This window comes from Anser brachyrhynchus, assembly GCF_964034855.1.
Source record: "Anser brachyrhynchus genome assembly, chromosome: 3".
Classification (NCBI taxonomy): Eukaryota; Metazoa; Chordata; class Aves; order Anseriformes; family Anatidae; genus Anser; species Anser brachyrhynchus.
Genome location: NC_137696.1, coordinates 7,310,357 through 7,337,134, shown reverse-complemented (window position 1 = coordinate 7,337,134; position 26,778 = coordinate 7,310,357). Strand labels below are relative to the sequence as shown.

Genomic DNA, 26,778 nt, shown 5'->3' with positions numbered 1-26,778 from the left:
CATTGCTGTTGTATAAATATTCTTGTTGGTGGTAGGAGGGGAGCTGCATTTATTTTCCAAACACGGATAAGATGAAACCATATCTTTGTAAGTAGCTCCTTTTTAGTTTTTCATCCATGCAGGTGTGGCCACATGTTGGGGTTTGCCAACACTTTCACACTGTGATGACAGGTAGTAACTGCGTGTGTCCAAGGTGATGACGATGCACTTTTTTTCCCCTTTGCCTCTTGGGAGTGGTTCTTTTGCAGGATGATTTGAAGCGGGCCTGGGGTGACCGTGCTGCCGCTCCAATTCTGCGGGCACACCACCTTTAAGCAACTGGATAATGTCTCCTAGAAACAAATGCACTTGTACATCCAGTTTTATTGACACAAGCATGGTGTGATGTCAGTAATAATGTCAGATGTTTTTAATACTACTTTGTGGTATTAAGGTTTTCTTTAGGTTTGAAGTAATCGAAGGAAAAAACCCTGGAGCAAATGACAATTTGTTACACTATCAAAGGCAAGCTTTAGAATTTACTTTAGAAATGAAAGCACTTTAATGCACAGAGCCAGTTCTGCTACCTTTGAATTATCAATAATTGAACATAGTCTGTAGACTGTCAAAGGGGTAGAATTTGAGTTACTAAATCTTTTTTTTTTTCCAAATACATTTTTTTCGTATTTAAAAAAAAAAAAAACAAAAAAAAAACACGGCACTGCTGTGTAGGAGCAGAAGTTAATTCCAAAGCGGCGCTGCCCGCCCTGGCTGCACATCCAGGAGTTAAATGCGGTGCCAGTCGCTGGACCCCGGCCGCCATTTTGCGGAGGCCGCCGCCCCGCTCCCCTCAGGGCCCCGCCGTGCTGGGGAGGCCGGGCAGCGTCACGGCCGCGCGCGCGTCACGCAGAGGGGAGGGGGGAGCGAACCGCAGCCGGCTCCGCCCCCCCGCGCGCGGCCGCGCGTTGCCGGGCGACCGGACGCCGTGCGCGAGGCGGGCGCTGCCGCTGCACTGCGACAAGGCGGGGCCGGGCGGGGCGGGGCGGGGAGCGCCGCAGCGCGCGCGCCGCGCCCCGCCCCTTCGCGCCCCACCCGGCCGCCCTATTGGCTCTCGGCTCCGGGAGGGGGCGGGGCTTCCCCTCTCAGGCGGCGCTGATTGGCGGCTGGCCGTCCCCTCACGGCGGTCCCCTTGTCGGAGGGGGGCGGCGGCGGCGGTGACAGGGACGGCGACAGGGAGCGGGGCCGGGGCGGCTCCCGTGTTGGACCCGTCCCGCCGCGCCTGGAGCCGCCAGGTAAGCGGGGCCGGGCCCTTGCGGCCGCGGGCTGTGTGAGGGGTCCGTGCCCCCTCCGAAGTTGGGTGTCTTCAGGGAGACCCTCCCGTGACAGGTATGGGTACGCAGCGAGAAGGCTGGCGGCCGGTACGTCCGAAGCCAGCGAGAGGCGTGCCGTGCTACTGCCAGAATGGAAGTAAAGGCATCCCTAGGCTTGTAATCAGCCCTGCTCCTTCGCTTATCTTTGCAGTAATGCGTGTATATATTACCGTGTTTTGTTCTGCCTGAAATAAGTGGATGGGAGGCAATTACTTCTGAGAGTTTCATTACATGTTAGAGCAGTTCTTGTCCGTGCATGGGCAGGTTGTTTCATAAACCACAGTTACTGATGTGTATGTAAGGTCTTTACTAGCACAATGCTTAAAACCGACTGTATTGTCTCCTTTAAAGCATAAGTTCTGTTGCAGGATAACTGCTCTTCTTTCTTTCTTTGGTTATCTGATATAATCACGTTATGGTCAAAGCGGTGACTTACAGAATATGTGACATTACAAGTAATTTTTCTCTCATTAGGTGTATTTTATGTCTTGAGACCAGAGGATCCTAGTGCTCCATCATTTTCTCATCTCATTTAAGTGTACTTTTAAACCAGCTGCAGCATGCATATAAGGCAGCATAAGAACTGGGCTGCATATCTTATATCCACCCAGGTTTTCCAGTGGTGCTGAGCTCTTCTTACTTGGTAATTCCTTTCCATAACGGCAGATATTGTACATATTCAGTGGCTTAATTACAACTGATACTGATATCTGTCTGTGCACTGACTAGACAAGCTTCCACCACCAAATTACCACGTTGCCACCTCTTGTTGCTTCAGTCAGGATGAGGGCTAAGGGCTTGATGAATGTAGGGACTTATTTATATTTACCTCAAAATGGCATCTGTCTTTGCTGGAAAGTTTGGGCTCATCTTGTCTGGGAAGGATCTTTGTCCTTTAAAACAGGCTGTTTGGCACACTTTGTTAAAGATTTCATTTAGATAGGATTGCTGAAGTGCTATGACTTTTATCAGATTGGCTCATCTTCCTAAAATGAAGCTTTTTAACCTGGTGCCCTCTTCTGTGTTTTGTTTGTTGTGTTTAAGTCTCAAAAATATCTGAAACCTAAGCATTATTTTAGCATGTTCTCTTATTTTTTTTTCCTGATGGTTTCATATAGCTGTTCTTTTGAGAGGATGAAAACTTACAGTTATCTGCTATTCTGAATTATATTTCTACTAATAAACTAAAAAATTGCTGGAATGGTTTCTTCAATCAGAAGCAAAATCAGTGCTATTTTGTATGTTTTAATTGTCTCTTAGCTGCATGGAAAGCAAGCGATGCAAAAGAAATACCTACCTGTAGTAGTCTTTTGGTAACAAGTAATCAGTTAAATCTGCTATGATCCGGGTGTATTTTCCCTGAAATTCCTTATAGTCCTTGCTTTCTACAACAAAAGTCAAAATTCTGCATGTGACCTTTAGGTCCTCTTATTTATGTGATCTGGGTAAGGTACTTCAGAAAAGGTCTAAAGTGCTTTATGAGCCCTTATTAAGCTCTCTGGCTGGGTGCTAGTTGAATATGGAAGCCCTGATTAATGCCAGCAGTTTTCTCCCAGTGTATGCTAAGACAGTGCTTTGAACTTTTACGCTGTTGCCTGGTACTATTCATAACATGCATTTAAATAAATAAATAAAGGTATTTGTTTGTTTTTCCTCCAAATTAGGAGGACTGCATTTGTAAAGCATTCACTATTGACTTTATACGCTTTGTACTGGTGTTTGATCCAGTGCTCAACTTGAAACTGGAGGAATAAGGTTGCTTGGTCCTGATAATCCCAGCTGGGTGTCTTGAATGTTTCAGGACAACTCAAAACTGAGGTGCTCAGGATGAGAGCGGAAAGACAGCCCCTTGTTGTGTGTTGAGGTTTTATTGATTTCCCTGAGTTCCCTATATAATTCCCTCTATAATGGGAGTCTGGTTTGTAAAACAAATGGGCAGAACAAGAAGAGATGGAAGTAGAAAGTTTGGAGAACAGAAAAATGTATTTAAGTGCAAATAAACTTAAATTTAGGAGCCCCCCTGTAGCTTTGGCTGTTTATTCCAAAATTGCAGGAGGCCCTGCTTTGCGCTGGAGGGCTCGGTGGTGTGAATCCCCCCTGGAAGCAGATACGGGGTGGTTCCCTTTCAAAGCTGCAGAAGGGGGAGGTAGTCATGGTAGTGTATCCCCCGAACAATTAAATACCAACACCTCTCAAAGCCTTCAGTTTACTGCTCTGTGGTAATTTGTGAAAAAAATTGGTAATAATCATGGTAATATGTTGGACTGTGATGGCTAGTGGTGGAGGGCTGGGCATGTCTTCTGTTTAGTCATGTTGGCTGTAGAGATGGAAATGTCTAGCCAAAGTGGTCAGCTGACACTTGGGATAAAAAACAAACTGTTTGCTATAGTGCTTTTAAATCCCTTTGTTCTAAAAAGTGTCACTTCTAGAAACATGTCCCTCTATGGAGCTACAGTTTACAGCCTCTCCTCACGCCTCTCTCCCCTTTCTTTCTTAATACTCTACAGTTTTATGTGCAATTTTTCTGTTCCTCTGTGATGATGCAATTCAAAGGTAATTCCTGCTGCAATTGAGTTGGGTTTGATATGTTTTGCACGTCTGTTCCTTCCCCCCAAAGAATTTGAGCGTGGAGATATGAAACACAAACCTGAGACCATTAGGATGTGCCTGTAGTGCTGTGGCAAACATTTCCCATAGTAACTCAGGGAGTGTTGCAGGTGACTTAGATTAAGCTTTGGCAAACGATGCAGGCTGACTTGCTAATAACTTTTTCTCTTCTAGGCTTAAGCAGCCAAAGATGAGTCGTGGATTTTCAGAAAACAATAACTTTCCATATGACAACAATCAAATGGTTTTAGATATGATCCTGTGCTCCCTAATCGGTGTTCCCCAGCCTATCAACTGGGACAGCGTGGCAAGGCTCGTTCCAGGATATACATCCAAAGAGGTGAATTTATTAGTACAAGTATCCATCTACTCTAAGTAGTACTTTATGAAGAAGAAAACTTCGGGGAGGGAGGGAAATTGAAGTTAAGGGATTTTTTTTTTTAAAGTAATGTATAATTCCAAGAACTGAAAATGTTGAATGTGCAGTAGATTGAAAAAATATTTTTGTTTTTACAAAACTTGGGCATTGAAATTAAGATATACAGTCTGTATTTTATTTCATTTAAACTGATACAGAATAAGAATAAAAATCAATGGGAAGTAAAAATTGAAAACAGATTTAGAAAAAAATAAAAAACTATGGTGTTTCAAAATACATAGCTAAGATTATTTTAATGGAAAGGATGGTAGTACCTACTACCCTCCTGTAGCTTCTCGTGGCCTTACTAGCACACCTGATAATTTTCTGTGAATGATATTATAGCTCTAAGGAAATAAGAGTTACAGATCTTACTGTGAAGGAGAGCAATTGCCTTTCTTGCTTGGTCCTACACGATGTGGACTGTTCTTTCTTTGGTTGGAATAGGATTTGGAAGAACCTAGTACCTCTCTATACTTAATCTCTTTAGGCTGCTGAATTTCCTTGTGAAATTGTTTTCTTTATTTATAAATAAAACTGATATTTTTTTTTGAGTTATGAGGGAAAGTGAGCTAAAAGAGTAAAATGTCTTTTGCCCTTGTGATTCAGTGAAGCTGGAAAAAAACAAGCCAATGGTCTTTACTTTCTTGCAAACTTAATCAAATGTGTCAGCTGACATTTGTAGCATTGCTCATGGGCATCACTGTAACCTTGTATTTAGAATATCAAAGTGAATGATTGGGAGTAGAAGCTTGTGTGGAAGGTTACTGCCTTTCAAGTGTTTGGCAAAGCACTAGGGGGCAGGAGGGTGTCTCCCATTTAGCTTTCAATTTGCAGGCAGTCCTATGCACTTTAAGCAAACAAAATAATTATAAAAATATTGGTGAGATCTCTCCCTATGTTAACTAAGATAATGTGATTGATCAGTACATATCTGGCCTGAAGAGTAGTGTCACAGGAGAGTTGCCTGTGGAATTAAGAGGAGTTACAGGTATGTGTAAGTTACCCGTGCGCAGGATTCTGCAGAACCAAACCCATCACTGTCCTTGTGAGGTACATAATTACGAAATGGGAAGGAATTACTTCCTAGTTCGTCAAAACAAGGAATGGAGAGTTGATAAAAGTGCAGAGGAAATCACCAGTTCCATGTGTCCAATCAGAGTGGAAATCATAAAGGGAAAGAGTAATAATTATGAAGCAATTATAGCCACTTGTAATAATATTTGACAGTGTTTGTGGTAGAAGGACTAGCTACAAAGAGACTTTAAGCTCTCCTTTAACTTCCCTTTTGAAGATTAGGTTTAAAATCACAGGCCTTAAGGAAGTAAAGGTTGAAACAGGTTCCATCTTACCTTATTCTGTTACTGTTTAACTATGGCAAATTTTATATTATCGTGTGCTTATGTGCTTTTCTGTTACCACTAAGTAGGAAGTGTTATAAGTCTAATATCAGCATGATCAAACGTTCATGCAAACAATCAAATATGAAATGCAGTATCTGCCTCAAATTATAGTTATTAAAAATGTACTGAAAGCTACTGCTTCATTGTCCTATCATTTAATCTTGTGACAGTGTGCAAAAAGATTTGATGAACTAAAAAGCAGTGGAAGTTCACCTGTTGACAACCAGTATAATCCCCTGATGGCTGCTGGTGGGAATCCTGTGGAAACTTTAGCCACGTACATCAAATCCTCCTTGCTCGATACACAGACAGAGTTTCAGGAGCCTGCTATTGGGCAGGATTCCATTACAATAACTGGTATGTTTTTAGTCCTTCTGAAATATATTGCCTTTTGTTATAATCCGAACGTGCATGCTTTTCTGTCTTGAGTGGTGAGTCCACCCAAGAACAGAACTTCTGTGCCTTTGAAAGAGAAGAGTTAAGCGTAAGTATAATACATACATGAAGTCTCTTACAGTTTATGTTGAGGCAGTGTTAATTTGTTTGGGTATTTTTAATAATTTGTCCTTTCAAAGGGCATGATATGCAGGAGTGCATAAATCTGTATGCTAGATCCTTCTGTTCAGGATTTTTGGTAAGGAGAGGAATTACTCTTCTGTTTTGTATCCCATGTTGGCATTGTTAAACCTACAACTGCTTGCAAACACAATAAGCTGAGTTATTCAAATAACATGAAAGCTGTGTGCAGAAAAGTTGTGGAAAACTGAGAAGATGATCCCTCAAGGTCAGACTTTCCTCTCCCAGCAGACTTGCCAACTGCTTGGTGGCAAGAAAGCTGCCCAGGAGCTGGGAGCGTATTCTAGTTGCGTTTTGATGCTGGATAGTCTTGCAGTGACATACAATGTGCATTAGTCAATTATGTGTCCCAGTAATGCTTTGACAGAACAGGACCAACCCTAATAGTTGTGCAGTGATTGAAATAAAATTAAATATCTCCTTAAGTACTATCTCCTTAAGTACCTCTACTGTGCTGAGTTTTAATTAACTGTGTGATAGTTATTCTCTGGATTTCGTTATGCTCTGAGATGTTGTCAGCACCTTGTAGGGCTTGGCAAATGTGTTGCATGACAAACTTGCTTCACTGCAGTAATGAGTAAAAAATTTCTGTGGTGCAAATTCAGAAGATAGTGAAGTGTTAAAACGTTCTTTGTTATGGCATCTTTCACTGTTGCAGCTTTCTGGTCGCTGTTCTTTTTGCAGAAGAAGAACAGCTCTTTGACCTTTGCTGGAGAATGAATAAAATATTTTTAATATATTGCATAATGACATGAAAACTGTATGTGGAGTAGGTAAACCAAAAACGCTTTCATTAGCTTTCAATTTTGTACTTGTTAAATGTAGTACATGGAATAAATACTTCTTGCACCCACGGGTGGCTACTTAGAAGATTAGTAGCTTCCCAGTAGGCAGTTAATAAGCTAACTCTGCTCATAGAGCTCGTTAGACAATTACTGCGTATCTTCTTTCTAACACTTTAATACATGTAATAAGTATTAATACAGTTAAGTACCCCAATGTTTCCTAATATAAGATCCTAGCATGAGATGATTTCTGTTTTCTAACATGTTTTCTTTGTGACTTTGGATAGATAATTTTCTCTGTTTATAGGTAACTAGCTAATATGAAATTAGGGTAATTAATCTTCTTCTCACAGGCTTGTGAGAAAACTCACCTTCTCACCAACTCACCTTAACATTTGTGAGGTACTAGTGTATTTCAGAGTTAAGGATTTGAGAAAAGTCTCTGTGTAAATTTTTTTCATCAATTACTTCCTAGTGTATTTACTCACATCTGCACCTTTTTAAGATCAAAAATTTGGGGCCTGTTTGGATTTGTTTGTAGACACGAAAAAGTAATCAAATTCATTTTGAGTTGGGTTATGCTTTTATTCGAGTTGTAAAAGCTTATTTATTATTAGCTAATTTTAAAGCAAACTGCTGCTAAGTCCTTCTAAATGCATATAAGACAGAGTTTTACTCAAGATATCTGTTACTAGCTTTCAGAATTTGAAACATCTTCTATTGAAAGAAGAAAAAAAGATAGGAAATGTGTGGTAAAGCTCTGTTAGTTTAGCTCTGTTGCATATTCTTGTCAGAGTTATTTCCTTTTCTTCAGTAAATAACTTCCCTGTGACCAAAATACACTTCTTAATATTTGCAGACAGAACTCTTCTATGTTATTTTTTCCACAGGCCTTTCCTTTAAAACATTCACCTTACCTTGCATTCAAAATTTAGGACTCCTGCCTTGGCTGTATTTCTGCTAGCATGGGTCAACTGCCTGCAGTGGAATGGCTGCACTGAAGGCTGTGGCTGACTCAGGCCTTCCCAAGGTTCTCCGAGGGTCTGTCCAGTAAATCTTCCCATTTTATTAACTGCCTTTCTTCAATTATGGCCTTACTGAGGCTTGGCCAAGCAAGGCCTTAGGCTGTATCTTTGGAGAAAGTTTTGTTTCTTCTGCCTTTGGTGTGATAACTGCTTTCCTGAAAAGCATAACTGCTGTGTTCTGAACTATACAGAGCTTCCAGATCATTTCTGCTGTCAGTCTGCTATTGTAATGTAGCCACAAGATGAGAAGGTGTATTTTAGTCATTTTTGGAAGAGTACAACCTCTTCCACTGCACAAGAGGGAGAAGGTGCTTCTGGAGCCCGTTCCCTAGAGATCTGAGAGTGGGGATCCATTCATCACAGTAGGAACAGTTACTCAACGTCTGAATGCTGGTGTTGTCTTAACCCTTGATCCAGAACCCAGTGGGTTTGACGTCTAGACCTTCTGGCCTTCACCAGGTTTTGTGTGCACGTTCCACTGCTTTTAGTGTGTTTGTGACAAAAACCTATTTGAATTAAAGCTCAGCTGTCCTTTATACCTGAAATAAGCTGCATGATGTACTTCTAGGATGAGAAGGATTTGGTCTGCATTTTATGAGCATAGCTTTGGGCAGTTGGCTGCTTAAAGCCACACACTTACAAAACCTAGCAAAAACACATCTATAAAGATTTCTGTGAGTTAGTTTGGAAGCAGCTTATTTTCAGAGTTAAAAAAAAGTGTTGTTAAGAGGTGGAGTTAATCTCAAGTAGTTATATCCTGGCAGCAAAGCTGCATGAAAACAGGAGTTTTGATGTGGCAGGGTCTTAAGACCCACATCCCACAAAGCAGATGAGGAGAGCTGAAGGCTGGATTGTATTCCCAGAAACAAATGCTGAAGACTTTGCACGAATCTCATTGCTCTGTATTCAGACAGGATTGATTTGGGTTTCCAGCCAAGTGTCTGGGCAACCCAGCAATGCTGCTGATCTACATTTCTGTTTTATGGCATTCAGGGCAGGAACTTGGCTTATCTAGCAGCCTTTATGGTAGCACAAATCTATTGCTGGTTACGTAACATCACTCTGTTACAGGACAGAGATACTTCGAGATAATGAAAAGGAAAAGGTCAGGCATTTTTGATCTAATGCAGCCTTTTTTTCCTTACACTTAAGGAAGGCCCAGCACAACCTCTGCAAGGAATTGTTCGTCAGAATCTGAGAAAGGTCCTGTGCATAACAGTGGAGAAAACACTGACGAAAGCCAAGGGTAAGAAGATCTCTGTGCGTTTGTTACCTAGGGGATTACAGAGCTGACAGAAAGATGTCTAAAGTTCTCTCACAATTCTTCTATCACAAAGAACACAGCTAGGAACATCCTAATAAATGCTATAAGAAATTTTGAAACCTTTTCTTTTAACAGAAATGTTAGATGTTGGTTTGAGAACTTCAAATGTGCAGTAGGGATTGCTTGTGTAGGAATCTGCCCATAGTGTTCCTCTGAATGACTGATTGCTGCTGTGCTGAGAATGGGAACCAGAGCCTGGTTTTAAAAGGGAGTAAGTCAAGACTGATGCTTAATAACATTTAATATATATAAAAAAAATCTGTGAACATAGGCTTATCCTGTTCATGTGAAAGAAGGAAAAGAAAACTGTAAATGAAAAGTGCAAATGAGTGATTTTACTACCAACTCAAATAGCCATCACATGTTTTCTGTACTAGGTAAGTACGCCTAGAATAATGCGTTTGATTCAAGCATAAGGTTAGACATTTTTTTGTGGAGACAGTGTTTACTGGTTCTAGCTTTTACTTTAAGAGATAGTCAAAGCAGTTTTGATTTCCACTGATGAAAATTGCTGTTGTATGTTTTTATTGTCCTTTTGTGCTTCAGTAAGTTAGGCATATGTATCTGCCTATTTTTTCAAGAAAATAAAAAAGGGAGAACAAATAAGTTCTTTATGTAAATCAGGTAGTATCCCATAACAAACTGGAGACAAAATCAGAGGCTTGAGCTCAATATTTTTTCTCCAGTCCTTTAAATGGTAAATGGCAGTGATTTTGTCAGAGGATGTGCATTTTTCACCTGCTGTCTGACAGTACTTTGCATTAATAGTTAATAACTGCAATTTGTTTTGCTTCTGTTAATAAAAATCTGTTAGTGACATCAGTTTTGCAATGTGTGATAGAGATTTGGAGATGAGGTCTTGGAGTTTTATCATTCTAATTGGTCCTTATGTGTACTTATGATCCTAATTTGTTTTGTGGCTTGCTTTCCTTTGAGGCCAAACATGGTGATACATGTGTGTGATGAAGCAAAAAACCTCAAAGAAGATTTTGTTTGTCCTCGAGACCTTTTGATATCAGAAATGAAATACTTTGCTGAATATCTGTCAGTGGATGCACAGCGCTGGGAAGAGGTGGACATTTCCGTGCACTGTGATGTTCACATCTTTGACTGGTTGATAAGATATGTTAAAAGGAACACCAAAGATTGCGAAGCTAATGAAATGCCCACTCTAGGTAAAACACAGTGTGTAGAGCATTTGTTGCAGGTTTGTTATGGTCTGTACTAATGGAAGGTTCAAGTTTTTGCTACAGTTCAGCTCCAGTGTCTTGTTTCTGTTGTACTAAAACTTTTCATTTGTTAGAAAAGTGTTACAACAGAAGATTCACTGATCATTATAGCAGATGTCTCTGATTCCTTAACACTGACATTTTTGAGGATAGCTTAAACAGTGAAAAAGGTCTGACACAGCTTGGGATCTGGTGGTTTTAATTAAGGTTCTTCAGACACCTTCTGAACAAGAATGGAATGGTAGTTACAGAACAGTGACAATTGTTGTATTAGGTTTTGGTTTGTTTCCCTTCTGCTCCCTATCTATACAGGTGCAATACTTCCTAAAATTTCAATGCAATCTGATACAACAGTAGAAGAACTTTTCCGTTATGAGTTTGAGGCAAGTTTTTAATCTATGATTAAATCTATGATTTATCTAATCTGTTTAATTTATGATTTTTAAATATAAACAAAGCTAGAATAGTGTTAAAACTTGAAATGCAGAAGTTATGTTGAGCAAAACTTCATCTGGGTATGGTGGCTAGCGATGGACGTTTATCTTGCTGTGTAATCGTTTAGTCACTGTGTTCCTGTGAAGGCACCTGTTCCAGTCTTTTTAAATTCCAGATTGTTGTGCTCTGGCCACGTAGGTGATAAAACAAGACTTTGTTTCTCATAAGGTGGGAAAGGCTTTGCATATTGGAAGGTGGAATAACGAGTTGATTGTTTTAAAAAATAATATTTAAAACAGATATGAAATGTGTGGCGGGAGGGATGCAATGTGAAATTACCGGAAGAATTAATGGAAAAAAAACTTTTTTTGCCTTCTAGAACCAGCAAATGTCATATCAATTCTTATTTCTTCTGAGTTTTTGAAGATGGATTCATTAGTAAGTATTAAGAAAGGATTCTGTGCCATAAGAGTACTGTTAGTCTCTGTGTCTAACAACTTGTTTGTTGTACTTTTGCTGTTATGGAAACAGACGATGAGAGATGCAACGAGGGCCTTTTAAAGATTTTGCCACCTTTCTTATTCAAAGCAGTAATCTACAATTTGCAGAATCTCAACAGGGATGCAGAAAACTTGCAGAGGAAGTTATTTCTAAATGTTATAGTGAAATCCTGGGTTTGTCTTCTGATGACTGATCCAAGTAATGTCAGTATCTGTCTCTGGCAGGTTTTATTAAAAAGATTGCTAAATCAGTGAATACCTCTTGTTTTGTGTCCTTACACAAAAAACTTAGCTTAGGATCCGTAGCTTAGGATCTGGTTCTCCTTCAGCTCTGCCTATTGACTTGTTTGTTAAAACGTTTGTCAACTTCTGTCGTTAGGGCGACCTACAATTAAATACATAGTAAATTTAGCTGTTTAATACTGAGATCCAGGCGATGCCTATGTGTAATTGTTCTCTTTTGCAAGCCATTACGAGGTACTGCTTACTGGAGGCAAAACATTTGTGGAGTTGTTTTCCAGATTTCTGTAGAAACCTTTTGGAGGAGAGCACAAACGGACTCAGTCACGTTATTTCATAGTCTCTTTCAGACAAATTTGAGACTTGCTTTTTGTTTTTAGGTAGAACTGAAATAGTTTTCTAAAACACTAAATGCTTTCTAAAAAATGAAACAAAACAAAAAAACAACAACCAAACAAAAACCTACAACAGTTTGAAGTAATTAGCACATCTTTTGAGATAGCTTTGCTTAGAATTCTTTAAAATTACTTTTAACATTTCTGTTTTTCCTAGGTAGAAAAATGTATTCATTATTGCCACAAAAATATGAATGCTATTGTAGCTACACCATGTAATATGAATTGTATCAATGTTAACCTTGTCACAAATATTGCTGATCTCTTCACGCACAATGAAGTGGAAGAGCTGAAGGACAAGAGAGATAAATTCAAAAGGTAACTTTTTGCTCTGTAATACACTACTGAAGTGCTATAGGGCTTTTGGATCATTTTTTGGATCATTATATGACACACTGTGAAGTTTGGAATCATGTATATACAATTTATATTCTCATATAATGTATCTTCATCATAGAACATGATGAAGTGACTTCAGAATTTTTTATTAAAATTACAAGCAAAAGGAGAGTTTTTTTATATGAGGCAAGCTGAAGACAAAGGTCCCACTAGGAGTGTGACATGGACAAATTATTCATGAATTCTCACATGAAAGCCAGGATTAGGGTGAGGAACCATTTATGGCATGACACGCTTCTAATTCTTATAGTTTGTTTTCAGCAATCTGTGAACTCTGTTGTTTGGACATAAAATTTAGGGTGGCTGGAATCCTGAAGAGTTGTGATGGAATACTATTTTAGAAAGCATACAGAAGAACATTGGCTTAGTCAGTGTCAAGAGAAGGGTCAGTTATTGGAGTTACTGGAAGGCAGACTGACAGACAAGCAAGATTAAAGTTAAAACTTTTTAATCAATAGGGATGAAGGCATTACCACTTCAAAAGCTGAAGTTAAGTGTAGATTCACAGTGAAGGTCTTCTAGGCAGGGTAGAAGCTGGCAGCTTAAATTGTTGAACAATATAATAGAGGGGGAAAAATTTAAGGGATCTCTTTCTTCACATCATAACAAAAATAAGAGATGACTAGGCCAGAAACCAATTATCTAAACAGATTATTTTAAAGGAAAATCACGTTAAAAGCTGGATTCTGAAAGAAACACAATGACTTTGCAAATCATTAGAATATAATTCGTAGTCTCACTGTACATAAAACATTTTTTTCTAATGGGTAAGCTGTGTTGCTGTCGTTAATAGTAAACTGTTCTGCAAGAAGATTGAGAGACTGTTCGATCCAGAGTACGTAAATCCAGATTCTCGGGGAAGTGCAGCAACATTATACAGGTGTGGTCTTTTTTTTGTTACTACTACAATTGTAAGGGCAGTCCCTATAATTGGAAGTCCTGCTCTTAATCCAATATTTTATCTTCTATTTTTATTTTTAAATCTAGATGCTGTTTATGTAAAAAGCTGCTAACTAAAGAAACTGAAAGAAGAATTCCGTGTGTCCCAGGAAAAATCAACATAGATCAACATGGGAATATTGTCTTTGTACATATAAGGTAGTGAATATATATGTTAAATTTTTCTTCAGCTAAATGATGTAATGTGATTTTACAAAATGCTACATGTTTAGGAATTATCAGATACTTGCATTGCAAAATGAAATGAAGGATACATATAGAACAGTGTGAATCGTTTCAACTTTTTACAGTACTGGGAGGGGAGGGGAAGAGTTGAGGGAGAGTATGATGATCTGAAATTCATTCATCAGCGCAGCTGCTGCAACTCCGTCTGTGATTACTGGGAGGGCTATTTTTGAGTTGTCCTGCTTTACACAGGAAATACTCAGTTAATTGTTTCAGCAAATTGTTTTTAAGATATATGGAGCCGATTGACAAATTGAATTAAAGGCTACTTTACTACAGGGCTTGTTATGGAATGGCAGCTCAATCTCGGCAAGCAAAGAAATGCTGAAGATTATATTCTAGACTGACTTCATACTGTCGAATCAAATAATCAGCCTGCTTAAAAACTATTATAAATAAACATTGCCAGTTTTTTTTCTGTTCTAAAGTATTTGTCCAAGGAACTTCCAGGACCTGTTCTGCATGTGTGCCTTGTTCATTTGGCACAAATGTTTAATTGAATTCTGTCTCTTTGAGCCATGTTTGTAAACAGTTGGATTCTCTTCTTAATGAATGTCAGTGCATGACGCGCTGCAGTTTTCCCTTCCTCCTCACATACCCCCTTTAAGGAAGATAGTGGGAAGTTAATAACGGGAGGCCTTTCTCAACGTATCTGTTCGATTCAAAACAACCAAAACATGGTTCAGTGTCAGCTCCCAAGAAAATGCATTCATCTAGTGTTACCTCCCACAAGTAATTCCAAGGTGTTGATTAAGTTCTACCTAACAATCTAAATAGAACCGAATCCGTGACCCTGTCCTGACATATTAGGATCATTGGTGATTAGCTACTTAAAATTCATTAACTGTGTTATTTAAGCTGACTATGTAGCTGATATGCAGTTCGTAGTGCAGAAAAATACAGATTTTAAAGTTATTCAGAGAATTATTTAAGTTCTAATTGTTGTGGTACTTGCAACTGCTTTTCTACACAGAATACATCTGTTATTCCTTAGATGAGGTGATGTTGGCCACTGATGAATTCAGGCTTATGATCTAATACAAACTTCTCTTTAATGATTTAAAATTAGTTTTATATGTATTGGTCTTCTAGTGGTACCTAGAGCTAATTTCCAGTTGGAACCACTGCTTTCTTAGTCTAGGTCAGATGTATATATAATAAAAAATTGTTCAGGACAGGCTTAAAATTGTGGCAAAACAGTATCTGCTCCTTTTGAGGATAACATGCACCGGTGCTGGTTGTGTATTCTCTTTTGAATTATGAAGAGGTGTTTGTAATTTTATCACTTGGAAGGAACAAAGTCTGTAATGTGCACTATTTTTAAGACCAGAAGTCTCAGATAAGTGTGTTCATAAAAAAAAAAAAAAAACAAAAAAACCAACAAAACAGTCTCCTGTTGTCAAGCTTTAATTACTAACTGACTAATCGCTGTTGCATTGCAGGTGCCTAGAAGTGCATATATTATGTTGGCTTTTAAATCAAATAAAGTAGAATGACAGGACTTTGCTTCTGTTGCACAACATTATTATTCTAAATAAGAAAACTGCAGTTTCATTGAACTTGTTTGCATGTGCATATTTCAATTCCTTCTACTCTGCGTATTGATTTTCTTTTGTTTCATGGTTCTCCTGATTTCCAAAAGGCTCAATATTTATCTTAGCTTATAAATTTGCAGTATGTGGAGCTTGAGATGAAGCAAGCTGTAATTCTTTGTTGTTAGTATGCTTAGGATGTTGTGAAAGAACGCACACATTTCTGTCATGGTCTGAATTTAATGATTCATTAAATTCATCATCCTACATTGTATCCTTCCTGTCCTAAACTGTTCTATAGGATTTCGACCAGTGGAAGATGTGGTGTTCTGCTCCTTCTCCAACTCACCTTTCTGGTGGCTTGATCAAAAGAGTTTTATTGACTCTGTGTACAACCTGACATTCTGCTTTTTCAGAGATAAAACCTGGGAAGTCCATGAGTACTTAATCGGCCTTCATGAAGAATTAAAATCTTGGCGTGATGTTTATTGGCGTCTCTGGGGGACTGTCAATTGGTTGACCTGCTCAAGATGTAATCAAGTTAGTCTGTTTTCATTTTCACTTGTTTGGTAGCTGGTTTGTTGTGGGTGAGTTTTGGGGGTGAGGCAGAGATCAAAACAGTTCAGAAAATATATTCCTTCCTTCCCTTTGGCTGGTTGGTTTTGTCACCAACTGGCTTTCAGTGATTTTTTTTTTTTGAGTGGGAGACATGATTATTTGCATTGTGGAAGTAAGAGGTGCTGTGGTTCTTGACTTTTAAGTACTATTTTTTTCCATCGCTTTCCCTTTTCCTTTTTTTCTGGCCACTAAAAGCAAAACAAGACTAAATTAAAATGTTTATTCTCTGGCTGCTCAGGTTTTAGTGAGTGAAATAGTCTTTCTATGGGTTATTGAGTGTTTGCATTTTGGGGCGTGGCAATAAAGTTTGATATGCATTCTTTATAGTGCAAAATGAACTTCCATAAGTAATCTCATCTCTCATTATGTCTCTTCTTATTCTGATGTAGTGTTTCCTGTGTACCGAATTCTCCCATTGCCAGTACCATCCGCAGCCAGTTCTTTATCCAGGTGTAGCAAGTGCTCTGGGCTCAACTGGGACAGGAGTATATCCCTGTTGTAACCAAAAAGTGCTTCGATTTGATCCTACTACCCTCCCAAAGGTACTTAAATACTAGCTCACTTTTAAAACAGCATAACAAAGGGGGAGGAATGTGGCAATATGTTACAAAAATAGATCTTTTCCAAAATAAGGCTTGTAAATTGTTGTGGTATCCTGCAAACTTGCTGCAGGGTAGGATGAGGACTGACCCCTGAAATCAGTCTTCGTCCTGTTTTAATGTCTTGCTCTGAGAACCACCCAAGGATATCAGCATTCCCTGGCTGGCAGGGTGGAGCATGGGTGTGGGGGAGAGGGCACTGCAGTAATCCCAGAAAGGCTTTTTTTTTTTCTTTCAATTGCTGTAACAGCATGTGTAGTGCAAGCAAGGGATATCCATCTGTTACCTTTTGTCTTTATACATTTGACTATGTTTAATGCTAACATTGAAAATGAAACAGTTCTCTAAATATTGTTTTTCCTACATAGTGAACTCTGCTTTACTTCTCAGAATCTCTGCTTCTAGATGTTTGTTAACTTTAGCAAGAGCAGAATCAATGTCACCTCTAGAATTAAAATGTCATCTGTATGGTTTACATCCTGAGAAAACTTCTGAGTTTACAGACAAAATGTTTTTAGAAAGCTAATTTTTGGTATTGTATTTACCAAAATCAGTTCTTCCCATTAACTCATGTCTCTGATGTGTATGTATCACAGGGCTGTCAAGTGAGGGATCACATGGTTGGCTCACCCTCAGGAAATGAAGATGAGGATGCTTTATCATCTCAGACTACTAAAATACTGAATGATTTGCTCCATCATAGAGACGTTATTGTTGTTCCTTTCACTAAGGATGAGAATAGGTAAGAACATCGTATTGTTACTGATATCTTAGCCTTGAACGCTTCATGTGTTCATGTTGCATTTAATCTCTCTGTTTTTACATGGGTGACAGGGCACTTTCTATAGGTAACTTAATTGGAAAGGAAAGAACAAATACTGTTGCCTTTTACATTTCAAGTAGACATGTAGTCATTCAATCTCCATAACCATTCATTCCTATCTTTATTTATATTTTAATGGCTTGTTGGCAAAATATTATGTGGGTAATTTGGGAGTGTTTTTCTTTTGATGAGTACAGAGAGACTGATTCTAAGTTGTGAAATAGAAAAATAATATATTTTTGTTTTACATGTTTCTGTAAGTGACTCTGGCATTGGGCTCTGTGATGAAAAAGGCATTGAATGTGACGTACTCGTAGAGCCAAATACACCGTGGGGCCCCAAAACTGGAGAAGTCAATGCTGTGAGTGACTGCTAATGTTTTTTCCCAGTCTTTCCAATAACGAAGAGCCTTACAAGGGTACTTTGAAGAATTCATTAAATAACCTTAATAAATAAATAAAATACATTGATAGAGGAAAAGGTGCACCACTGGGCATTGCAGGATAGCATAGGCTAGTGAAGGTATAAAATGCCTAGTTGGTAAAAAAGTGAAATATTTATCAACTCTGCCAGAAGTATTTCTGTAAAGCAGAAGTAATTCTCTGGGTGTCTGAGCTTTGCAGCCCATTTATAGCCCAATGGTATTTAAGGAACCAGTCGTTTTCTACAATACATTTGGTGGCCAAGTTTATTATTGCCACCTTCATTTATCTACTGATGCATATCTGGGTATATATGTCCATGTGGCTTTTATAAATCCATATAAATGAAGTACAGTAATCTGTTGGGTTTTTTTGTTTGTTTGTTTCCAAGGCATGTACTTTCCAGTACATAGTACTTTCCAGAGCTATGATTCGTTTATGTTTCTATGTCAGATCAAAAGAGATACTTTCAAAGACAAATTTATGTAGATTGTTTATAGTACTACCTCTCTTTTAAAGAGATCTTTCATGCAAAGACAAGTTTTTGAAGATCTGCACCTGTTATGGAACTTCTGGTAACTCAACGATCCTGATGGTAGCGTGATGTTGCTGATAGCGTGAGAAGTTCAAACAGTGTCAGTAGCTCTCCAGCAACAAATGCAGAAAACTTTAAAATCTTAACTCCATAACAGTCTGGTGCATAACAGCCCCCCAGCCCTGGACTGTTTTTTCGTATTACAAACACGTATAAATATTTTTAAGCTAAGGTTAGGCAAATTAAAACATGACTCTGAATTCACTGTGTTTAATCGATTAGTGGTTTACAACTTGTTTGTCCAATTAGTCATTCCACCAAACTGTAAAGCTAAAAATGAAAGTAGATCTTCCAGGAGCTACCAATTTAGATTGCTGTTACTTTTAGCATACTGTTTTTGGGATTCCACTTACTTTTTTTCCTTCTAATCATTATTAATTTTTTAACTTATGTCTCTTCTTTTTGTGAGTACAGTTTCTTTCTCTGAAGAACTGGACTTTACAACTGGTTAGTAAAATGTCTTGTTCACATTTTCAGGCATTTGCACTTCTGCCATGGCAGAAAACTAGCTTTGATTTTTTTTAATCTTATTTTCTTACTAATTTAAACAAAAGTTTTATTTTCTTTTGTGTTAATGTGGAGGTTACATTATAGATTTTTACAAGAAAGTATAAAGTATGTGTGAAGTGCTACATTAGCCTGAATAAAAATTAAAATTTCCTTTTAAAATTTTTATAAATGACGACAATAGATCAGCAGCCTAGCAGGTCATTAGGCTGACAGAAATGTAAATCTTCAAAAACAAAGTTTTTAGTGCCTGTCTCTTTGGCTTGTCTGAGATGTGTGTATCCAACGATGTATTTGTAGTGTGCTGCAACATGCATGCTCTGTTACTTAATTACTGAGTATCTCAGCAGTTTCAGGATATAGCAAGCCTCAGTAAAACCCTAAGAAATCTTGTATTTTACTATATTTTATGACTACATGGTTATCTCAGATATTTCCTACCAAAATTTTAATTTTCTTATTAATTAGAAAAATAATATATCCAACAATATTTTGGATGCTAAATGCAGAATCATGCAATAATACAGGCTGGGAAGAGATTTCTAGTGGTCATCTTAGATACTTCATCTCACTCTCAAACCAGGGCCAACCTTAAAGTTCAAAGTTTTATCAATTTGCCCATACCCAGTCAAATCTTGATTATCTCTGAAGACGGAGAGACTACAGCCTCTCTGGGCAACCTCTTATAATGTTTGACAACCTGGGAGAAATATAAATAAAAACATTTGCCAAAACATTCTAAGCAAAGATTTGAAATTACTTTCTTAACGTTTGAGAACAACTTAACTTTGCACATAGTTACATCACTAAGATGTGGAGTTAGATTTGAAGATACATCAAATCTGTCCCAGAGGAGTTATCATTAATTAGGAATCAAGCCTCGCCTATAATCTGTGGCACTTTTAGAAACAGCAGTCATTGTTATCTGAAGAAGAGGAGTACACCACTGGCTCAGAGATCACTGAGGATGAAGTGGGGGATGAAGAAGAAGTATGCAGGAAACCAGGTATAACAATAGCGTGTATATTCAACCTCTCTGGAATTTTAGAAATAAAGACTCAGGACAGCAGAATTCTTCTGTATGGGAGCTCTAAACATTAGGAATTTTTTAAGTAAAAATATTACTTCGATTTTATTTCTAGTTTTTTCTTTGTTTAGGTACAAATTACCCCATTGCTAATTGTCATCAAAAAATATTGGCAAACAAGGGAAGTTGCAACTACTCACATCCTAGATGTCCTCAAAGTTGATCGAGGGCATATTTTGCAGGAAGGACTATCAAATGACTGTTTTGAAGTTTTGCCTAGATAAATGTTGGAAAAAATGCAGTGGCTACATAGCTATACTTCCTACATGCCTTTGTTTTTTAATACTGTTCTGATTATATGACATTATGAAAGGACTAGTGGGTGTGGCTAGAATTTTGTCTGCATTAAAGATAAGCTCTGTATAAGCTAAAATGATTTTCATTTTTTTGTTGTTGTTGTTTTAATTACGATAAGGGGTTTAGGAATGTGGAAAGCCAAAAAAACAGCTTTTCCTTTCCACATTAATAATGAGCCACTTGAGCTGAGGCACTTCATTTTTATTTTTGTCTTAACCTGAAAGAATTGGAGTGTACCAGTTCATTTAATTTATTAAAAAAATATCTTAAAATTGCATGAAGTTTTGTAGTTTGACTTCTAAGTTGTTTGGTCTGATATCACTCAGTTTGTTGATTAATTTAGTATGGTCAGAGATGTAGTTTGTATGTGTACTTACTTTTTAATTAAAAAGAGAAAACTTGTGCAGTTATGTGTCATCACCATTTATTTTAAATATGTCCTAAAATAATCCACGCTTCTAATGGAAAAGCATTTGAGTAATCTGTGTGTATTACCACGTCAGTAACACTGACAAAGAAAGAGAAAATTACGTGTTTGTTTACTTTCCCTGTAAAGGAATAGGGGAGAAAAGTCCTTTTGTAGCTGTGTGAAATTCCAAATATCTGTGATTGTGTCAGTCAGTAGATTTATTTTTTTTTTCAATTAGCAGGGAGAAAGGAGAAATTAAAGAAATTCTACAAGCACTCAAAGAAAGTGCTTTCTTCACCTAGTATTCAGAAAAAGGAGAAGGCATCTGAGAAGGTAAAATCAGAGCTGTGAAGTCAGCCTCTCTGAGTTGAATAATGAGGATTTTACTTAAGTCTTGGACATGATTATTAAAATATACTTAATGTATTTTTATTTTTTTGATAGTCAAGTTCCCGAGATGCATCTCCTTTCATGTAAGTAATTTTCAAAGTCCTTGAGAACTTACTGTAGTACATTTCTTTCTGTAAACTGTTACTGATAACATTGTGTGCATCTTTCTTTTCTAATCAGTGTGAGTATGCAGCAGAACAAATGGGATGCCTCCAGGTCACTAAGATTCAATCAAGATGCTCAAAGAGAAGATGGTCCGTTCTTGCATGAGTCTAGCTTTTGTAATCTTAAAGTTATGCAAAGAAAATTATTCTTTCATATAAGAAATGGCTAATTTTCTCAAAATATGACAATTTAGAGAGCTTTAGGTTGAATTTAATCTCAGATATGAGTGGGGTTTTTTTCATAGTTCTTCCTCATTTGGAAGAGAACAGACTTCAACTAGGCTAGCTGTTAGTAATCACCTCAGTCCAAACTACGCAGCAATCTCAGATTCTTCCAAACTGTACAAAAATATTCATACAGCTAGTAACTCCTGTAAATGTTACTTCAGGATTTGACTGGTGTTTATTAGCAATCTCATATATTCTACAGGAGAAAAAAAATCTCTGTGGCAGGAAAATTGGAATAAAATCCACTATGTAAAACTAAATTGTAGTCTTGCACAAAGGCTGAAAAATAAATGGGCAGCTTTGGGACTTCTGACTATGAAAATATTGGAAAAGAGTTCCAAGTTTGCGGGAGAAAAAGAGAAAAATCTATTCCAAGTGTATGTTAGGGTGCTTTATGTTCTGTAGTTTCTCAGATATAATCTCTGTAGGTTACGTGCTGTCATCTGATGACTCGGCAAGAATGCAAATATTTTTTCTTGTATCCCTGTACCATTTGTTGTCTGGGCAGATAAGTAGAGATAAATATTCACTTGTATCTCCTTCCCAGTCTTTCTGACTAAAAATACTTAGGACGTTATTTGTTTATTCTCCTTTTTTAATATCTCCTGAGATTTTTGTGCATTATTGCTGTTTTGAAAATCTCTGCCTCAAAACCCCTTCCGTAGTTTTTTATCTCAGTGTAATTCCTCAGGCTGATTCTGGTATCTACCAAGAACACTGCTGAAGCTAGCTTATTCATCAAGATCGAGAATATTGGTTGCTCAAGGATTTTGTATGAGCTGAGAAGAAAACAAATGTTATTTTTGCAAAGAGGATATCACTGAAGTGTATGTAGTTCTTCTCTTTGTATTCAGCAGCAAGAAAAACCTGTTCTAAATATTCTTTTTCTGGCAGATCAGAGAAGAATGTCTGAGATTACAGGGCACTTAATAAAAATGAGACTGGGAGACCTTGATCGAATCAAATCAAAAGACAGCAAAGAAGTAAGTCTTTTCCTGTGTTTACAGAATTAAAGTGGTCCTTCGTAACAAAAACGTGACAAAATTGAAAATACCATCTTCTCAATTACTAACATGGAGCACTGAATTCGATTGATTTTCATTTTCTTGTAAGCATGGGTGGAGTTTTTTGTTGTTGTTGTTGTTGGTTGTTTTTTTGTTTTGGCAAAGCAGTCAAATAATCATTTTTAACATTCACTGCCTTTAAAAACTGGATATGGAAAATATGATGGGTTTAAAAGGTTTTGGTACTGGGTTGTGGCAAAGAAATGTTAGGCCATAGGTTCTCCTAAATATTCATGATTTTTATGAAAAGTCACTGATTAAACTGAGATAATGTCACAACTTTTTTTTTTTTCTGGGTTCCAGTATGCAGGAGGTATTTATTCTAGACTTGAAGCTCAGATAAAGGCCTCAGCTCATGTCAGTACCCGACAAATCAATGCTGAGAAGAATGCCAGGTAAGATATTAAAATAAAATGAAAAAGTAGAACAGGGATCTCTGGGGAGGCTGTGGCGGGTGGAAATTGATTAAATTAATCATGCTTCGTTTCATACACTTTTTTGCATCAACATCCCTTCTGGCAGGTTAACCATATATGATGTGAAAACTTTCTTTGTCAAAGTAAACTACAGCTAAGAGAGTGAAACTCTTGTGCCCATGCTGGAAGAACTGCTTTTATGTTGGAAGACTTACCGTTCTTTCAATATACATTTTGGTGAAATTATAGATAAGTGTAAAATTGTTAGTCAAGATTCTTTAGCCCATCCTCTGGCCTCCTTCCAAAAAACCACAAAACAATAATTAAAAAAAAAAAAAAGTTCATTACTGCATATTGGTCATCTACACCTCAAAAGGATAAAAAGAAAATTAACTGAGGTGCTGGCAAACTGTTTGGTTTTAGAGCCTAGAACTGGCCATAATTTGGTCAGCAGGTGAGTCTCTGAAGCTAAACCTTATAATGAAGTTGCTGACAGACTTTTAAAGATGTGCTGGATGTTTCAAATGTCTTATCAGAGGAATTTCTTGCAGGTGTTATTTCTGTCCAAAGAATGCAGGTGCCTGTAGAATTAGTGATGCAAAAGAAGTTATTTGACATTACAGTTCTTTGAATAGTGTTACAGTTTGATGTTACAGTTCTTTGTTTGAATGCACAGTTTGTAGCTGCAGGTATACTGGCAGAAAGGTAGCTTTCTCAATAGAGATGTCCATGAGATGTTTTTCCTCCTTATCTCGGAACACACTAACATGAAAACAACTTCAAATAAATACTGAACCAGAGAGCTACTTCATAGTAAGTAAACAGAAATTTGAGCTGTAATAACCCACATATGTTTCATATGTGCTCTTAATCCAGGTCAAAATCCCGTTTTGGTCAAGGCCGTCCAACATAAGGACTCGTGGAAAAACTGTAGCTGGAATACTTCACTGCTTCCTGAAGCTGTATGGCACTTTGATATACGGAGAATGCGTATCTCCAAAAGCTTTGACTTGATAAGCAGTGACTTATTTATTACTTTTCACTTCGTAAATTATTTTGTGTGATAAATGAATGCAAATCCAATAAGGTCTGTACTTATTTCAATTGTAAATATACTATTTCTTATATTTAAATTTAATTGCTTTTTAGGCTATTGTGTTGAGTTGCATAGAAAATATTTTATAAACTTACAAAGTTAACTTATTCAACTAACTTTATTTATGGGGAAGACAAATATTTCTTTTGGTATGATAGAAATAGTAAAAAGGAAAAAGCAAGACTACTGAATTCTGAGTACAGTCAGCAGTGTTAACACTGCTAAAATATATATATGTATATTTATGTTGTATTTGATAGTATGTTTTAGGTCAGTCTTCTGGGGATTTGCATTTAAAGTCAGTGACAATACAGTAGCTGTGACCTAGATTAGTTTAAGCAGTTTAATGCAGTTCTGAGGCTTCCTTCGGTATAGCCACACAACTCCCATTCATGTGAAGGTGGGTAACAGGTAGAGACTAGACCTCTGAAGATTATTGAAATACTGTGATGATGCAGTATCTCATCTTGCATGTGGAACATTTGCTTTACTTGTATGTGAAATTCATACTTATTTCCATATCATATCTGATTCCTCTTACACAATACAACGTTTTGTTCCCTTCTGATGTCCAGACCTTAGGAGGCAAAGCAGTTCCATCTCTTTGCCATACCACTATATTACCTAGCAGATAAGTTATTAATTATCCATCTTCAATTGAGAGGAATCATTAGAACGATTTGTGCATATAGATATTTTGGGTCTAGTTTCTTTCTGAAACCTGCCTCAATTAACACTGTTTAGAAGTCAGATGCACTTTCAAGTTCCGTATTTGGAGCAATAGAATACAAGTTTGTGTATATGTCAAATCCAGGGCTACCAAAATGAAATAACTTGCCTAGAAAATAATTCACATATTAGCAAAGAAAATGGCAATAATGGCAATAATAATGGCTGAATTCAAGTAAACACATTCTGACTTTTTTTGAAACAGGTAGAAAGAGCGCTCAGGGAAAGTTTATTCTGGACCATAGATGTAAAAAATAAAAAAAAAATAAAAATGTGAGTTTGGCGTAATTGTAAGTCTGCAAGATCCTGGGGGGAAGGACAGGGTGGGACAAGGAGAGGGAGATCATCATTGAAATGCATTCTTCTCTCCATTCAGGCTTTTCTGTTTGTCTTGTTTCTTGGGAGTTTTCAATAGGCATTAGAAGACTAGGATAGCAATACTTGAAAATATTGCTTTCAATGTGGAAGATTTTAAATAAATTAAAAATGAATGTTTATTATGTATTTTGTCCAATGCAAATTCAGAGCCCAATGAAACTAACGGGCAAAACTGTGCGTTTCAGTGGCTTTGACCTGTATTTAAGTAAGGCTTTATTAATGCCTCAGGTCTGTTTGCAAGTCATACTGCAGCTTTAGGCAAAAAGAGAAAGTATTTAAAATCCACTGAGTAAAAAAAAATAATTAACAGAATAAGAGTTTTGCTACGATACTGTAGCTTCTGATAGAGGATTATTGCAAATAGTAACCTTTGCCATAAAAGTTGCAGGCTGCATGTGTGTGTGTTGTTTTCTTAGAACTACTGACTAGAAAAGGAGGGAAAATCCTTCTGATTTTGTTTTGTGGGGAAAAAGCCAGTTTTATGTGCCAGTATTGTTATATTCAAAAATATTTTTGAGCATATAACAATAACATACAAGATGTGCAGTCTTTTTTCCCCCTTGCCTACCACCTTGAATTTTTATCTTGTATTAATTTTGAAATTTGTCTTGGTTTAATGGAAATAAAAGTTACTGATTTAAGAAGTGTGTGAGTTTTTTATGGATAGTTACAAGAAATAAATAAGTACATGATTTTTTTTATGACGTCAATCATGCTTGTGTATTTGTGATTAAATTGCAGCTTCATGATAAAGGCTTTTTATCTGTCAAGATCAGGATATGGTTGAAGGCTGAACTGTCCCAAATCTACAAGAACTTGAAAGTATTTTTATCTGCATTGATTTTGGAAGCTGGATTAAAAGTTCCTGAGTGAGCTGCCCCGCAAAATGACCCACGTATGCAAAATGCCAAACTAAGCTATGCTAAAAACATATTTAACTTTGCTTCCCACTGCCACAGTGCCAATCATACCTTTTAAACAGTCTGACAAATCTGTGCATAGGATTAGTTTTCATTACTCTGCTTTTAGAACTTTCTCTATGGATGTCCTCTATATATATGGCTGCAATACGGGAACACTATGGCTGGAAATCTTGGAGGAAGGGCCAGAACATTAAATTTAGCCACAGTAATGGCTCCAAGAGAAAAAGAGTACATGTTAAGAGAAATATGGACATATAGTTGCCCTGGTAAGTAAATGTAAAAGTGAATAGACATGAGCATATTTGACATAACTGAAAAGATGCTTATTTTTGCAAGAAGGGAATGGATTTTTTTTTTAAACATTGTTTCATGTTCTTGTTGAGTGTACAGACATACTACATTACATTGCAGAATTGCTCCTTTATATGTGATACTTGCTTGAACAATTAGGTAAAGTTCCTTGCTCCTTTTGGCAGCTCCCATTCCATACTTGGCAAATGTATTTTTAAATTTTTGCCTTAAAGTATTCTTGGTGTCCGAGATAGCAGCATACATAGGCAAATACTGAAGTCATTCCTCCTGCAGCTAATTCCTGGTGAAATCTAATCTTTATGAACTGTACCACTGTGCT

General features: G+C 37.4%; 2 protein-coding genes across 6 annotated transcripts in view; both read left to right on the top strand.

The window, feature by feature from the left end:
- The first annotated feature begins 1,117 nt into the window (after positions 1-1,117).
- On the top strand, positions 1,118-25,865 carry SANBR (SANT and BTB domain regulator of CSR). 5 transcript variants are annotated; one of them, XM_080587885.1, is made up of 21 exons: positions 1,118-1,271; positions 4,131-4,296; positions 5,948-6,134; positions 9,316-9,409; positions 10,424-10,662; positions 11,531-11,589; positions 12,444-12,604; positions 13,479-13,565; positions 13,673-13,783; positions 15,819-15,942; positions 16,410-16,562; positions 17,216-17,361; positions 17,704-17,803; positions 18,874-18,906; positions 19,873-19,972; positions 20,998-21,092; positions 21,204-21,232; positions 21,330-21,403; positions 22,436-22,524; positions 22,909-23,000; positions 23,898-25,865. In XM_080587885.1, the coding sequence occupies exons 2-21, from the start codon at positions 4,147-4,149 to the stop codon at positions 23,932-23,934; spliced, it is 2,160 nt and encodes a 719-aa protein (XP_080444011.1). In that variant the 5' UTR covers positions 1,118-1,271; positions 4,131-4,146; the 3' UTR covers positions 23,935-25,865. The 5 variants fall into 5 exon arrangements, 4 of the variants coding, with proteins under 4 accessions (XP_080444011.1, XP_080444014.1, XP_080444012.1 ...); XM_080587886.1 differs by having other exon boundaries at positions 1,204-1,271; positions 9,320-9,409; XR_013949543.1 differs by lacking the exon at positions 21,330-21,403.
- Positions 25,866-26,001: 136 nt separating this feature from the next.
- The window catches only part of LOC308193315 (protocadherin Fat 4-like), a gene marked incomplete at its 3' end in the record, with an annotated part of 46,889 nt that continues 46,112 nt past the window's right edge, over positions 26,002-26,778 (top strand). Inside the window, exon 1 of the mRNA XM_080587860.1 lies at positions 26,002-26,413. The remainder of the gene's footprint in view (positions 26,414-26,778) is intronic.

What these genes read in the sequence shown, in the direction of transcription:
- SANBR (XM_080587885.1), top strand. Translation starts at nt 4,147, where the DNA reads ATGAGTCGTGGATTTTCAGAAAACAATAACTTTCCATATGACAACAAT. An exon ending in TAATGAAATGCCCACTCTAG is followed by an intron (nt 10,663 to 11,530) that starts GTAAAACACAGT and finishes TTTGCCTTCTAG; the next exon opens with AACCAGCAAATGTCATATCA. An exon ending in AAACTGGAGAAGTCAATGCT is followed by an intron (nt 17,804 to 18,873) that starts GTGAGTGACTGC and finishes TTGTGAGTACAG; the next exon opens with TTTCTTTCTCTGAAGAACTG.